The sequence below is a fragment of the Emys orbicularis genome, chromosome 5 (genome assembly GCF_028017835.1).
Source record: "Emys orbicularis isolate rEmyOrb1 chromosome 5, rEmyOrb1.hap1, whole genome shotgun sequence".
NCBI classification, from domain to species: domain Eukaryota; kingdom Metazoa; phylum Chordata; order Testudines; family Emydidae; genus Emys; species Emys orbicularis.
In genome coordinates, this window is record NC_088687.1 from 93,040,406 (window position 1) to 93,057,084 (window position 16,679).

Consider the following 16,679-nt stretch of genomic DNA (forward strand, 5'->3'; position numbering starts at 1 on the left):
AACCTTCGGAACAAGGAACTCTATGCAGTCCTTTAACTGATGACCTAAACCAATAAGCTTTCAGCTGTCAATGAGATATTCATTTGTTTCTCCCCAGGCGCCGAAGAGAAAATGAACCTGGAGCTCATTATCCTGGTTGGGACTGCAGTGATTGCCATGTTCTTCTGGTTGCTTCTTGTAATCATTCTCCGGACCGTTAAACGGGTAACGAAACCATTCTTCTACTGTCCCACCAGCATTGGTCTTGCATGACAAATGAAAACTGACTATGGCTCTTTTGTGTTGTTTCTTTCCATTGTTCTTAAACCAACAGGCACATTTTTCCTCTCAATACCATAACATTCCTGCCTGGAATTGAGGGCGCAGAAATTTGGTTTTAATTGACCAGGCATTCGGAGGAAAAAATGCTTGAACTGCTTTTGATTATTAAAAGTGCAAGGATCCGTGTTCACATTCATAATGATGTAGTTGGAGGAAACTACAGACTTGAATTTCTGTGAAATTTTAAAACCCTGAGGAGGGAGAAGTTAGTACATGTGACTGCCTCATTCCAGCCAACACGTACCATTTATGTGACTAGAACTGATATTGTTTTCCAGGCCAGTGGAGGGGAACTAAAGACTGGCTACTTGTCAATCATCATGGATCCTGATGAAGTTCCTATGGATGAGCAGTGTGAACGTCTCCCCTATGATGCCAGCAAGTGGGAGTTTCCTAGAGACCGGCTAAAGCTAGGTGTGCTTTCACTATTTTGGATGGGGGTGAGGAAAGAATACACTGCCCAGGGAGCCTGTGGTGGAATTCTGACTGGCACACATAGAATTGCCCCTGGAACTACATCACACTCTGATAGGATGCAGTGGGTGTTCCCTCTGTGATGGCTCAGTCCTTTGGGCCAGTGCAGGAGATGGCTGGATCATGGCCTCTCCTAACCCCACCCTGCAGGAAAAGCTAGCTTAGTCTAGTTATTGTGTTTCCTGACCCCACTTTCACACCTACATAGGCCCACCCCCAGTGTGTGCCAAACCATCATTCCCAACATGGGGGTTGATTTAGTTAATGATTGTCCTACCTTTTGTCCATTGCTTTGACAATAAGTCTAAATCTATTAATCTTCTCATACCAGGTAAACCCCTTGGGCGTGGAGCATTTGGTCAAGTCATAGAAGCAGATGCATTTGGAATTGACAAAACTGCTACCTGCAAAACTGTTGCAGTAAAAATGCTGAAAGGTAAAAATGAAGACTAAAAGCCTCCTGAAAAGACATAATGTATTTGTATTGCCAGTCTTGTATCCAGAAGCCAACAAAGCATGTTGAACAATCAGAATTTCTGTACTGATGTCCTAGAAGGGTTTAGTTAACAATTGCTGTGAGAATAATGTAACTTATGTCTAACTATAAGGAGGTTGCTCATTAGAGCTTCTTTACCATCACTTTATAGATCTACCCAGATGCAGAGGTTAAATTTGCTCCTACAAGTAATCCTACACAAGTGTTGATTTCTGCAGTGTTTACCTACATACTGTACCTGCAATGTGAGCTTTCTGTCAAATCCTAAACGATGACTTAGACGTTATCTGGGGGGGAGAAACGATTCAGCTAGCTTACTCCTTGGCTGATTTTAAAGCGCTCTTCAATATTATTGTCAGTGATGTGGATGTTTTGACATTAAATACAAAGCTGAGATCCCAGAATCATTCCTCCTTCCCAGGACCCTGGAACAATTGAACAAGGTTCTCTGCACCCAGAGAATCTGTCCCAGGTTTCACACTGAGACCAGTGAATAATGGGAAAGGACTTTGGGAGTTTTGTCAGTGCTGCATGAGTAGTCACACAATACATGTACTGCCAATAAAGCTCATTGTTTATTTGCCATGCTGTCAAGTCTCCTGGTAAAAGGACATAACATTAATGAGATGGGTCCCCAAGCAAAATAAGAGAAGACCCCAACCACCTACATAAGTTCCTGGCGTTTACCAAATCTGCCGAATGCTGCCTTCTGCCCCTCCCCCTCAGATATTGGCTGCTGCTGCCTCCTCTGCATGTTCAGAATGCTGACAAATCATCCTGTGGCTGTTCTCATTGATTGGGTGAGAGGCTATGCAGCCCCCAACCCCTGTCCCGCGTCTTCCCTTTCACAGGCCAATCTAGTGCCACAGGACAAGTGGTAGCCCCTGGCATTCAGACACCACATGGGGTAATGGTTATATCTCTGGTAACTGAAAACTCAACAGACTCTGCTTAAAATGTTGCATAGAGCAAAGAAGATTCCAGGCAGTAATACACTGATTGTCTCTCCAGTCTGACATTTTACCTTTTGGCAGCATTCGGGAACTGTTTCAAAATAAAGCAAAACCAACTCTGTAACTCTACAGCTCACCAGTGCCGGAGCATAGTTAGGAGGAATGTATGTTTTGTCCCTCATGTGAGAACCCTAGCCTAGGTTAACCTACAAAAACATTTACTCAATATGCCAATACTAATTGATGTGGTTAGCAAAGGGAAAAACTTTTATTTCTGTTATGCTGATCAGTTATATAATTTTTATCTTTACAGAGGGTGCTACACATAGTGAACACCGGGCACTTATGTCAGAGCTCAAGATTCTCATTCATATTGGTCATCATCTAAATGTTGTCAATTTACTTGGTGCCTGCACAAAACCAGGAGGTGAGTGACTGATTGAGAGTCCTTGTTGCTCTCCGGGTATAGAATGTCTTTTCAGTGATTGGAGGCACTACCACAAATTCAGTAAGACCATTTCCAATTAGTGGAGAATTGAGTTTCATCATTAGCAAGACTTTGATTTTCCATTATAGTTATTCCAGGGCTGTTTATTAGAAGAGTCAGCATGATCCAGTGGTTACAATAGGGGATGGGAAGGCTGGAGTCCAATCTGTCAGCTCTGTCACTGATGTGCTGTGTCACCTTGAGGAAGTCACTTTATCTTTTGTACCTCAGTTCAGCTCCCCCATCTGTAAAATGGGGTAATAATCCTTGGATAAAAGGCATGCTAAGTGCAGGTACAATATTATTTTTCTTTCTGGTGTGGACCATTCATATTCCTCACATGAAAACCTCAAATGCTATGTAGTTGTCCAAAGGAGGAGTAAACATAGTTTATAATTAGAAATAGGCCTGAAACAGAATTCTGAAAGAAAACACATTTGTGGGGTTTGGAATCAGAATCTATATCCAAATGCCACAGGTAGCCTCTATGTCTCTAATGGGCTAAAGCAAAACCACAAATTGTAACACTCTCCTCAGCTCTGGGATAAAAGGTGATTATGAGTCTGGATCCAAATTTGGATGATTAAATCTATTTTACTTGTAATTGCAACAGTTTTGGTCTAACAAGCCCAGCATCGTTCACTAGTTTGGAAGATATTTAGAACAAGTAACTTTGTAATAACTTGCCAAAGAAGTTGATTCAGTTGTGAGTTTAATATTAACAGTTAGGCTAAGAATTTCCTTCATGCAGTTCCATAACTATAGTACAGTACTGGGAAGAAGAAGAATTCCATAAATCTTTCTAAAGGTAGATATAGGGGCCAATTATTAATTGTAGAGGCCATAATAAGAAGCCCACATCCAATACTTGGACTTTAGATCAGCATTTCCAAATGTCAAATGTCCAAGTAACCCAATTTGAGCATCGGCATACAACATTTGGGCAGCTCATCAGTGTACCTGTGTTTGCAAATTGGGTTTTAAGGACCAAATATTTTAAAACATGGAGACTCAGCTCCATGCACAAAGATGCATGAACAGTTATGTGTACAGGAAAGTAGTTTACTGCATTTGGGTGGTTAATTGCATGACTGTGCATGCAAATATCAGTGTAGATGGATATTTGCATGCATAGTGAGCCAATTTGTATGTGTTGTCATAGCCACTTGCACATATAAATATAAGCACACAATTTCATACACATTTTCACATGCAAAATAAGGTCTCTGCTTTTTGAAAAAATTGGCCTGAAATGTTATTTCCCCCCATCCAACATGCTAATCAGAAAAGGTGTCACTTTCCTTCTTTGAACAGATTTTTACTGTCTATATTGTGGATATTCTCTTTAAAATTATTTGGAAAGATAGTAGAATGATTTTTAAAAGAATACATATTTTTAGCTGGGCTGAACTGGGAAATAGATAGCCTTTCTAATTCATTGGTTCATGTTTTATGCAGGCCCACTTATGGTGATTGTGGAATACTGCAAGTTTGGAAACTTGTCAACTTACTTAAGGAGCAAGAGAAGTGAATTTGTTCCATACAAGGTACAGTCTGCTGTCATCGTCAAAATTAAAAATAGAGGCTAAGGAGTGACGAAACTTTATTTTTAAAACTCTTTTTACGTTGAGTGGAAAGCTTTGGGATGTATCTTTGTATTAATATTAATTATGATAATCTTTAACACTTACCATAGAAATTCAATATAGAAAAGGCATTACAGGTCATTTAGTCAATCCCCATGCCCATACAATATAGTTAGTTTCTTATTCTAAGCTTTAAATGTGCGAAGAGGAGGCATCTACCATTTCTCTTGGCAGACTATTCTACAGTCTGCTGTATCTCACAGGGAGTTTTTCCTGATAATCAGCCCAATTTTTTCCCTTAATTTCAGCTCTTTACTCTTAGTCAAACCAGCTTGTACCACCTTAAATCACTTCACTCCCTGCTTGTGTTTATACCCTTCTGTAGACTGCTATCATGTCCCCCTTGTTCATTGTTTAGCCAGGCTATACATATACAGCGCTTTTAATCTTCCCTCTTAAATCAATTTCTCCAGCCAATTTATGTCACGCTTTTCATCTTCAAAGCTTTCTCCAAAGATCTAACTAATCCTCACTGCGCCTTTTTGAGATCCCTGCTTTAAGGATGGGGAAATGGAGCCAGAGAAATGAAGGCTAGTGTCTAAATTTGGGCCCTTATGTCAGTGGCCTGATTTTTCAGAAGAAGTTGGTGGTGTTCATCACCTTTGAGAATCAGGCCACTTCTGGGGGACATGAATATATATGGCTTTAGGTTCTCCTTATAGAACATTTTGGGCTAGGAGACTTACCCAGAGCCCCCAGAGGGAGCCAATGTTAAGGGGATTAGAAACTCTGGAGAGGTGCCTTGCAGTTTGCAGGTCATATGTCTTTCTTCCTACATCAGAGCCTCCTTTAACAGTATCACTTTCCTGAGGGTTTTTTTTCCTGTATCTTTGGGGGCTGGGAAAGGAGAGTTTTACCATTTTATATTGGTGAGTGCAATCTACTGCTCCCTGTCTTGGGAGTTAGGAGGGTTAAATGGTATCAACAGGAATCTGTTGTGTCTGGTTACGGTGCAGGGAGAGAGGAGGATGAAGAAAGGGGATGGGTTTTAAGAGGGCATTGAACATTGCAGATAAGCAATGGGGATTATAGGGATGGGAATCCGTGAGGATGGGAAAGCAGTGTTGTTTGGCAAGAATATAGCAAAAGTGAAACAGGTGAGACTGGATTTGTGTTGGCAGGAGTCTGTGTGGGTTTAGTACATGGGTTCCCAAACTTGGTTTGCAGCTTGTTCAGGGTAAGCCCCTGGCGGGCTGCGAGATGCTTTGTTTACCTGAGCATCCACAGGAACGGCTACTCGCAGCTCCCAGTGGCCGCGGTTTGCCGTTCCCGGACAATGGGAGCTGCGGGAAGCGGCGCAGGTTTAGGACTATCTCCAGAGGTATTTGGTGGCATAAGAGCAGAAGCAGGTAAATGAGATGTGTGGGTTTGTGGGGGTAGGATGGACTTTGCAGTGGAAGAAGAGGCAAAGGAATGAATAATGGCATGAGTGGTAGAGTGGAGGGATTCGGTAACAGTGAAGGGGAAGTCACCTGACAACATGCTAGTTCAATAAGCTACAGAATGTAGTAGCACCTGCTTATAAGTGCTGCTGACTGACATATGAAGGTGGAGGGCTGCTGCACCCCCGTGAAGAGGGCCACGAGCAGGTTAATTGCCTCCTCCCTGTCTTCTCTCTCCCTCTGATGCTCAGTGACATCCCTGACTTATACACTATGAAATATCACTTCTGCCTTGGAAAACCTCTGATTATTTTTCCTTTCTAGACTAAAAATGCCAGATTTAGGCAGGGAAAAGAAAACTACATCAGTGAAATCTCAGCGGACTTGAAGCGACGCTTAGACAGCATCACAAGCAGCCAGAGCTCGACGAGCTCGGGTTTTGTGGAAGAGAGATCCCTTAGTGACGTAGAGGAAGAAGAAGGTAGGATTTGTGCTTACTTAGTTTTGGGCCATTTGTCATTGGGAGGGGCTGCCTTAGGGCTCAGCACTTTGATCAGGCTCATCTGGAGGGAGGCCACAGTTCAACTATATGTAGGCTTGGAAGAATTCAACTTTATTTGATGTATAATTTCAAGGGAATCAGGGTTTCTTTTAAAACTTTTTTTCTATTTTTATTTAAGTTTTGCACAGTCTTGAGGGGATTCAGACAATTTAATCACAGACGTTGAGATTCAAAAATTGTCAAAACATACAAAGTAAATATCCTTAAATCAAACCCTAATAAGTACTCAGGCAGCATTTGCTTATTTTGCCTAGCTGTCCATTTCTATTATTATTGATGGAAATATGGTTTTGTTGGGTTTTGTGTGTATGGTAAAATCAATGTTTACTGATAAAGTTCTAATCATTCCAAGCCTAACTATACAGGAGCGGGATTGGAGTTATAATCAGATCATTCTACCCAGTATAGCAGTTCTTACTCAGCAAATATCCTAATGATGTCAGGACTGAGCAAGGACTGGGCTATTAGTAGGTATGGTTATGGACCTTACCCCTCCAGTTTGGTAGAGGGTGAGATTAAATGTCTCCCTTCTTCAAGTAACAATTTTTCTATGATCCACAAATATTTTTACCTTTGCGCTTTCTTCCCTAATGGGGGTGGAATCAGAACTCCCTTCAGTTCCACTCTTAGCTCATCCACTGGGATAGCTGCAAGACTTTCCTTTCGCTAGGAACTACATGAGCTGATTTTTGCAGCTCTCTCAGCTCTTGTAAACTCTGGAAACAAATAATCAAGCCTGAGATTTGAACATGGGTCTTGCGTACAGTAATGTAAAGTGCTGACTACAGGTCACGGGATTTGACAATGTATTTTAAATAAGAAACATCTGTAGGTGAAATCTGAAATAGAGAACATGTTTGACTGTTGTCATCTTGCTTCTTGCAGCAGCTTCTGAAGACCTTTGCAAGAACCCTCTGAGCATGGAGGACCTTATCTGTTATAGCTTCCAGGTGGCCAGAGGGATGGAGTTCTTGGCTTCACGCAAAGTAAGAATCTTTTCAGGGAAATGGCATTTTTCATATGATTAACCATTGTAGAAAATGATGCTACAGGTTTATAGAAGGAAGTGATGTGTTTGTCATTGGACTGGCAACCATGCACAGCATTTTCTGATTGCTCCAAAAAACATCGGAGCCATTAATATGACAAAGTTAAACAGCCCATGTGAGGTGCTTTAATAGGTATGAATGTTAGCAATTTGTATAAGGTTCATTGTTCACTGATTCATAATAGAATGATAAAGTGACTGGAGGGAATGACATTTGAGGAAAGGTTAAAAGGAACTAGGGACCAATTCCTGATAAGTGGAGCCAAGTTGGAATAAAAAGGCTTTGCTCTGAAGAAATTGCTCTGTAGGGCGGTGGGAAGGATGGAAGCCCCTGTTCATAATACTGCACAGAGACATTGTAGACTAAGGCCTGGTCTACACTAACCCCCAACTTCGAACTAAGGTACGCAACTTCAGCTACGTGAATAACGTAGCTGAAGTCGACATACCTTAGTTCGAACTTACCGCGGTTCAGACGCGGTCCACACGCGGCAGGCAGGCTCCCCGTCGACTCCGCGGTACTCCTCTCGCCGAGCTGGAGTACCGCAGTCGAGGGCGAGCGCTTCCGGGATCGATTTATCGCGTCCAGACCAGACGCGATAAATTGAACCCGGAACTTCGATTCCCAGCCGCCGAACTAGCGGCTGGGTGTAGACAAGGCCTAAGAGATGCATGTGTGTGGGCACTGTGAATCTCTCCTTGATGGATCTCCACTTGACCTGCTAACACAAAAGAAACACCACATTTCCCCTGCATTTCAGCCCTGAGCAGATGCCCCATCAGGATTTGATCCTAACTTTGTATAACTGGGCCAAACAATAGCCAATCATTCGCAAATATTCTGAAGGCTGTAAACATCAGAAAGAAAGAGGAATTATTAGTGGTGGCACAGGGCATAAAAACAAGGAATACTAGGTAATATGCAAAGGCAAAATTAGGTGGTATCTGTTAGAATGTAGAATAGTCTCCCAAGGAAAGATTGGAGAGTCCCTTTGTTTTAGTCATTTAAAAGTTCATTTGTCAAGGCCTGAAAAATATACTGCAAAGAACAATCCTGCATGTGTAACCTACTGGTCAGGCAGGGTGTGTGTCGTGTCCCCCTCTGTGCCTGATCTACAGAGCATAAGCATTGGTTACAGACCCCAGCTCCAGAGCCTGTAGGTCAAGCTTTAGAGAGGCCCGTGAGTTTAGCTCTGGAAGTCCCTGGTGCATTGACCAAGATGGCGGCTGTCATACAGGCAGAGATAGAGAGATATACTTTTCCATCTTTAATTGTTTCCAGCAGAGAATAATCTCAACATTGGGCCTGTCGTATGACATTTTTCACCTAAGAATATTAAAAAGGGTGAAGTGTCATAGATGTGATGGGGAACGTGGATTTGAATATAACCAAAGTAAATCTGTGGTAATCAGATCCTAATGTGTTTTGCATCAGCTTCCTGGGATAATTAATTGGCTAACCTCAAGGGCCATGGCTGCTTATTGGTTAAACAGATGTGTGTTTGGACTTGGCTCAGAAAGACTTTTGTGTTCAGGTCAGCTACAATTATAAAAAAAGCCACTTAAAAATCAGTAACTGTGTTGACGTTGGGATTTATTTTACTTAATAGGATTTAAGAAATATCTAGCCTCTGAGAGTGAGGTCAGCACAGATGTGAAATAGATCAACTTTCTGAGCAGAGTTGCAACAACAGCCAACCTATAAACTTGTTTTCTTCCCTTTGCAGTGCATCCATAGGGACCTGGCTGCTCGTAATATCCTCTTATCACAGAATAACGTGGTCAAAATCTGTGATTTTGGCTTGGCACGAGACATCTACAAAGACCCAGATTATGTCAGGAAAGGAGATGTAAGTTTTGGAGAATAAATGTTGGAGACCTTTAATTCGAAGTGATACTAACTATTCTAGTTTAACACATTGTTTTTGGAAACAGTGTTCTCTTTTTCCTGTCTCGTACTAAAGTTTAATTATTTTTTTTAAAATGCTTTCAGGCCAGATTACCCCTAAAATGGATGGCACCAGAAACCATTTTTGATAGAGTGTATACCATTCAAAGTGATGTATGGTCCTTTGGCATTCTGCTATGGGAGATATTTTCATTAGGTAAGTCACTTTTATTTGCTACTGAACCTCTAATTTTAACACTAGAGTGGGTGGAAAAAACAGTGAAATATTTTTGCAAGTTTTGACTTTGCATGTGCAATTACCCAGTTTGCATGCAAACTTCTCTAATTGCCTGACTTGTTCATATAATAGCAGTTATTTCATGTACAAATCATTTGGTGGAAAATTAGGCCCAGAATTTTAAATGTCTTCTTAAAAAAAGGTGCATCCATTATCATTTTAGGAGCTTCGCCATATCCTGGTGTAAAAATTGATGAGGAGTTTTGTAGAAGACTGAAAGAAGGAACAAGGATGAGAGCACCAGACTATACAACACCAGAAATGTAGGAACTTACAAATATGCTTTATGGTAATAGCAATCATCTGAATAGGTAGAATGTGCCCTCCTCATTGCCCTGATATTGTCATGGTTTTATCCCACTAGATATCAGACAATGCTGGACTGCTGGCATGGAGAACCTAAGCAAAGACCTACTTTTTCTGAATTAGTGGAGCACCTGGGAAACTTACTGCAAGCCAATGTTCGTCAGGTACGTGAAATATAGATATTGTGCCAATACTACAGTATTCTGAAGTGGTGCCTTGTTGGGCCATCGTTATACCACATCACCTTGGGGAGTTGAAGCAGATGGCTGAATAGGATGGCCTAGGGTCACAGAGATTTGTGATAATAACAAAACCTGGTCCATATCTATCCCTCTCTCCCCGCAAGGCTTCCCACTGCCCCCTCAGATTGTCCATATGGATAGCTTTGGGGTTAGTCCGGGGAGCCAGCTGTATTCTGTACGCCACTTCATTGGTTCAGGTCCCACTTCCCACTGACTACTTGGTGCTCGGTAACTACACACATGCCAGTGGTAAGGGCTTTAGTTTAGAATTCAGGAGACCTAGTTCAGTTTCCTCCTCTGCCGCAGACTTCCTGTGGGACTGTAGGCAAGTCAGTTAGTTTCTCTGTGACTCAGTTCCCCATTTGTAAAATGGGGGTAGTAGCACTTCCCTGCCTCTCAGGGGTGTTGGGAGGAGAAATATATTAAAGTCTGTGAGGTGTTCAGATACTGTGATAATGGGACCATATAAGTAACTAAAATAGATAGACAGACACTCATTTCTGTGGATTTCCTGCCACTTGCCGTGTGTATGTATATATATTTATATTTATTTATTTATAAATTCAACTGAGAAATCATGAAAGAAAATATTATAATCGTCTAGGCCAATTTACTTTAAAGACTATAATTGTTTTTAACACACTGCATGTAATTGGTTTATCTTTTGTACTTTAATGAATTATACACTCCTCGTCAAAATAATTTGCCACCATACATCAGTGAGGAGACTTCAGCAACTAGAAATTCAGCAACTAGAAATTATCTGTGACTATATTATTATCTGACGGGTACACTGTCTATAAAATTCATTTAAAAAATCCTTATTGTTACTTATATCATTTTAGACTATTTAACACTGAAATATTTTTTTTTTTTTTATTGCTGCTTATTGTTCACGTTCTGCATTTCACTCAGATTGGATAATTCATGTAGATTGGTCAGTTTCCCTTTCAGTTTATGGTCGGTTTCCCTTTCCAGTTCTCATGCCCTAGAACAGTGGTTCTCAACCAGGGGTCCAAGGCCCCCTGGGGGGCTGCGGGCAGGTTTCAGGGGCTCTGCCAAGCATGGCCAGCGTTAGACTTGCTAGGGCCTGGGCAGAAAGCCAAAGCACAATAGGAAGCTTACATTTGTAACTGAAATAAAAAATTAAAAAGTAAACATTTGATTGCTTACTCAGATATGTAAAACCATTAGAATGTCTACATTTTGGTCTAAAACTCTTTGACACTGTCCCTTTAAGTTCAAATCTTTTGATATATGCTCCAGCAAATATAATATACGGTTTATAGTCAAATAAAGCAGCCCACCATAGCTTTAATTTTTATTGTAAGAATTCTTATTTACAATGTGTATATATATTTTACTCTGGCTTTTTTCACTGTATTCTACAGGATGGTAAAGATTACATTGTCCTTCCTCTAACGGTATCACTGAACATGGATGAGGATTCTGGACTCTCTTTGCCAACCTCACCTGTTTCCTGTATGGCGGAAGAGGAAGTCTGCGATCCTAAATTCCATTATGACAACACAGCAGGAATTAGGTATTTTATATGGTGAACATCCCATTGCGGCCTCTAGGCAGTTGTGTTCAGGTTGGGGGAGGAAAAATGAGAGGAAGAGATTTCAGCTACCGTGGTCCATATTTAACTTTGTCCATAGGGATAAGAATAAAGCCATAGAGTCTCTATAGGAGGATCTGCAAAACACTAGTTTCTTAGCTTCTGAAACACTGGTGATAACCTACATTTCGCCCCGCCACCTTCTAAAGAGTTCAGTCTCTCGTCCAAAAGTGCTGTGATAGTATTGTTAGCTAGCCTTTAGAAAATGTCTAGTCATTCTTTTCTGTTCTGTTCATATTCTTGTAACACACCCTGGTGTTGTAAGGGTGATAGACCTAGTGATGGATTCATTAACAAAAGCCTATCTTTACACAAGCCCACTGATATTTCTACCCAGAAAATGAGCACATTGTTAGGTGGGTCAGGAACTGATGGCTAATGGAAGTTTAGTTAAATGGCACTGTTACTGATCATACTTATTTATTATGTATTACTTGTGTTCGGTATTACCTAGGGGCCTGAGTCACGGATCAGGGTTCTGTTGTGGTAGGCACTGTAAAAACATGTACCAAAGAGATGATTCCTGTTGCAGAGAGCGTGCAATCTTATCCAACAGTGTACAGTGGAGGCTTACTTAAGACCAAACTCCAGAACCTGCACCTATCTTGTGCATATGGGCTTAGGGAAGGGCTTATCTGCCTAGGTTGTGGGGGAGGAAGGAATTTTCTCACCTAGGCGTCTCTGTGGTTCCTACTGCAGCCTCAAGAGTTCAGGATGCCAGGGATGGTTGCCAGTGTCTTTCTGCTGCCTCAGAAGAAGCAGGGGTGACTTGGAGGGATTTGTTGCAAGAGACAAGAGCAGAGATAGAATCCACAGAAGAATTTCATATAAGAACCAGAAAGCCCCCTTCAGACCACTGTGCCCCAGTTTAATTACTGCAGGGGTACTAATTCTGCATCCACCAAAGTCAATGACAAAGCTCCCATTGACTTTGTTGGTGCAGGATCAAGGCCCTCCGCTGCTTTTGTATAGGGCTATGGAAAATAATAGATAGGAACAGTGCACTTAAGACTTCAGTTGAAATCAAGGTAATATAACTAAACACCATGTTTTAATAGTGTGATGGTCGATAATATTTACATTTAAAAGATGAAAACATTTGATATCATTGAAAGCGTTGCTCTCATTTTCCATTTGTAACACTTCCTATATGGCTTTCCCAACCCACTCTTCCTGTTATTCTGTAACGACTAAAAGGAAAAAAAACAAGATTGGTAATATATGTTTTAAAGGGGCTTCCACATTTTTTTAATCTGTTCTGATGAAACAGCAGTGGGAGCGTTGCCCTAAAAGGCGCAGAGTGGGGAATATGAAACGTGACTTTGGATAGATTTATTTTTATGTTCCTGGAGCTGGAAGCATTTTGCAGCCAACAAAGCAGACTAGGATCTCGCTGTAGCATACCGAGATGCCTTTTGTCCCATTGACTCCCCCTCTTCCAGAAGTAAAGTTGGTGTGGTCCCTTCTTAGGTCCCAGCCAGTATTGCTGCAGCTCTTGTATCAGTTTTAGGTAGACTAGCTTGGAAACAAAGTACATTTCATTACACTTATGTAGAGGGAACTCTGAGGTTGCTGCTGATTTGGGCATCTGTGGCCTCCGTGATAGGTCACTGCTGTTTTCTTTGTCACTGGGTTACTGAACTCCTCTTGCTTGGAGGGCCTCTTTTGGAGAAGAGCCTTCAAGAAAGGGGAAGGTGTGGAACATGTAGTCCCAACTTCCACATTTTAACAGGAGACAGATTGTCTACTGTTGGTGACTCAGGTCCAGCTAAGAGTCTCAGAAGTACAGTCCAAAGAAAGAGACGTACGATTGTGATCCAAGTGTCTCTGTTTTTTAGATTTTTACATGGAGTTTGCAGGAAATGAAACTTGAAGCATCACTCAGAAAAGGAGATGGTTGTTTTTTAAAAGGTGTTTCTTAGGATTTGGCTGGGAATCAAGGTTTTAGCAGCTGCAGGTCAGAAACATGCCACTTTCTAGCCAGTTTCCCCTTTTCAGTTGAGGTTTGCATAATATGTTTTGACAAATGATTAACTTTGTTGTTGAAAGATAAAGGAGGCTGATATCATCTGTGTCTTTTTCACCCAAACGGCTCATGCAAACAAATCCATTCTTCTCTTTACAGTCCGTACCGACAAGGTAGTAAACGAAAAAGCCGACCTGTGAGTGTGAAAACATTTGAAGATGTGCCCTTAGTACCTGCTGTAAAAGTTGTTCAAGATGTAAGTCTGTCTTTTGTTACATCCCTTCATATTCCTTGTGCTGCTTTTCCATTTTTGTGTGTGTTTCCATCTGATCAATTTCCGGCCTCTCTTTGGCTCTTTAAAGGACAATCAGACAGACAGTGGGATGGTTCTTGCATCTGAAGAGCTGAAGACACTGGAAGACAGAGCTCAGCAAGTGACAGTTCCCTTTAGGTAAGGGTCAGCCAGCAAATATGATGGAATAAGACTATCCAGTTTACAGAAGATGCTTAGGCTATGAGTTGTCTCAAAAGATAGACTCTTCTCTGAATGGCCTTAGTGTGCCATATAAAGTACAGAAAATAACCCACTGCACGCCTGGCTGTCTGTGTCTTGTAAGAAGTCCAAGATCTCCTAGGACTTTGTAGCTGTCACTGTGCTGTACACCACAGCTATTCAGAACTTCAAGCAGCAGCACAGAGAGAACTTGTGCTATTTTGCTCCACCTTTACCCTACCAACTAGAGACTACTGGGCCAATGGCACACATTTGAGTGGTTCTGATTCTAGCCTGTTCATAACAGTTTTAAGGGTTTCTATATTTAAAAGCAGATCCATGATTTTCAATGGGCTGGAAGGACATAAGGGGTAAATTTCAGCGCATTGTACGGGATTTTAGTTGTGAGACTCACCTAAAAGTCAATGGGATTCACACAGCTAAAGCCTCACCTACCCCTTTGAAAACCCCTCTGAGGATCTTATTTTTCTAGGACAACTTCATTCCAATCAAAGGTTCACTGTAATTACAATTGCAACCTCACACTGCAATGCACTGCCACATTTCCAAGCTTTCATTCCACTTCACTCTCAGAGGCCACAGTTTAAATCCCACAGTCAGCCTGTACTTCCATAAGAATGCTCCCTGTACAGGATGCATATTACATGTCATAGGGGAGTGAAGGGGAAAACCATCTCTCCTATAATCCGGTGCACGTTTAAAAAAGCTTTTATATCGGTGTACAAGCCACCCTTGCTAACTACAACTCTTCTCCGCTTCATGCTGGTATTGGAGAAGATTCGTTTGTACAAGTTGATGTGCCTAATGATGGCCTCCACAGGAAACTCTCAGAAGTTATTTCAATGTTGTTTGTATTTCTCTTGCAGCGTGCTGGTGCCCAGTAAAAGTAACGAATCTGTGATGTCCGAAGCCTCAAACCAGACGAGTGGCTACCAGTCAGGATATCATTCTGATGACATGGACACCACAGTTTACTCTAGTGAAGAGACAGAACTATTGAGCATCAGAGAAGACACACCTCAAACGTGCTGCACACAGACACTTACCTATGACACTGGTGTTTCACTGAGCTCACCTACTGTTTAGAACAAAACAAACAACAGGAAATCATATGGAACATTCCTGTATTTCTTAGACTGGTTGTATTCAGGGCTTATGCACAGGACACCTGCTTTCACAAGAAGGACACGAGTATCACGTAGCAAATTGAGCAGTGATGAGCCACAAGACGCTTGTTCAAGAGACATCGGTAGCTCATGATAAGTTGCAGAGCGCTGTCACTGCCGTGAACATATGTATTTTGTTTCTCTGATTACAAAGTCGGGTTGTGGACTTTGAGACCCAAATGAAACACATGTTGACACTAAGTGTCTATCCAATAGTGTAAAGACTACAGGCAATGGAATAGCATTCAGCAGGGCACTTTGTGCTTCCAATTATATGAAATAAAGCTCCAGCCATGCCTTTTGTTTCTTCTTGCGGCTGGGCTCCAGGAAGGAAATATCACTGTACTGGTTTCTTGTTTCAGAATTATTTTTTACTCAGATCTCTACAAAAAAAAAAAAGAACCTTCCGATTTAAGCTCTGTGTCTAATTGAAGGTTTCTGACTAAATATAGACTGAATTAAACAAAGACAAGGTTGACGGTAGCTCTCCGTGACAGAAAACACATTTGCCTTGGTAAGACCTGATGAGCTGTATTTCTCTGGGTAAGAGTTTCCCAGTGAAGTCAGTGAATTTGGGCCTGATCCAACAGCTGCCTAAAGTATATGCAAATAATTCTCATGGACTTTAATAGACAATGGATCAGGCCCTGTAACAGGTAGAAATGAAAGTAGAAGTTACCTAAGGCTCATAGGGATCTATAACTTATTTTTAAACTCTTTTTCCTCCCATAGAAGGCCAAATTCTGTGCCGGTATAAACTGACACAGCTCCAATGTACAGCAGTAGAGAATTTGACCCATAAACTCTTGAGTATCAATGACTTATTACATGGCAGCTCAAATTTCTATGAGTGGTGATTTTTCAACTTAATTAATTGCTGGACAGGCTTTTAACTGTGTTCTTGTAGCCCAGAGCTGTAATGATAACACTGTATATGTACAAGATTTTTAAAATGTACAGCTATTTCTACTGAGTTTCTTTATGTATTATTTTTTTTAAGGGTTTTTTTGTACTATAACGTCAAATGCTGGGAACCACGAGTATAAGGCAAATATGGCACATATAATATTTATAGCCTGTTTATGTAGAAATAAATATAATATATTAAAATATAAATATATATTTTATATATATATATATAATGAACATTGTACTATTCACATTTTGTATCAGTGTTTTGTAGCGTTACAAGGGTCACAAAGTTTTTTATAATAGCTGAAGTATCTCACTTTATTAAAAGGGATTGGAAAACATAAAAGACAAGGGGACTTTGAGTAGATCTCTTTTCTCCTCTTTGTGTTCTTATACT

General features: G+C 41.1%; 1 protein-coding gene across 1 annotated transcript in view; it reads left to right on the top strand.

Annotated features, from left to right (window-relative positions):
• Positions 1 to 15,290, top strand: part of KDR (kinase insert domain receptor) — a 35,384-nt gene extending 20,094 nt beyond the window's left edge. The window contains exons 16-30 of the mRNA XM_065404670.1: positions 98 to 204; positions 600 to 735; positions 1,127 to 1,231; positions 2,558 to 2,671; positions 4,190 to 4,278; positions 6,084 to 6,240; positions 7,207 to 7,307; positions 9,097 to 9,219; positions 9,363 to 9,474; positions 9,719 to 9,818; positions 9,920 to 10,025; positions 11,495 to 11,646; positions 13,850 to 13,946; positions 14,053 to 14,141; positions 15,071 to 15,290. Of these exons, the coding sequence (XP_065260742.1) occupies positions 98 to 204; positions 600 to 735; positions 1,127 to 1,231; positions 2,558 to 2,671; positions 4,190 to 4,278; positions 6,084 to 6,240; positions 7,207 to 7,307; positions 9,097 to 9,219; positions 9,363 to 9,474; positions 9,719 to 9,818; positions 9,920 to 10,025; positions 11,495 to 11,646; positions 13,850 to 13,946; positions 14,053 to 14,141; positions 15,071 to 15,290 (1,808 nt within the window). The remainder of the gene's footprint in view (positions 1 to 97; positions 205 to 599; positions 736 to 1,126; positions 1,232 to 2,557; positions 2,672 to 4,189; positions 4,279 to 6,083; positions 6,241 to 7,206; positions 7,308 to 9,096; positions 9,220 to 9,362; positions 9,475 to 9,718; positions 9,819 to 9,919; positions 10,026 to 11,494; positions 11,647 to 13,849; positions 13,947 to 14,052; positions 14,142 to 15,070) is intronic.
• Positions 15,291 to 16,679: the final 1,389 nt, after the last annotated feature.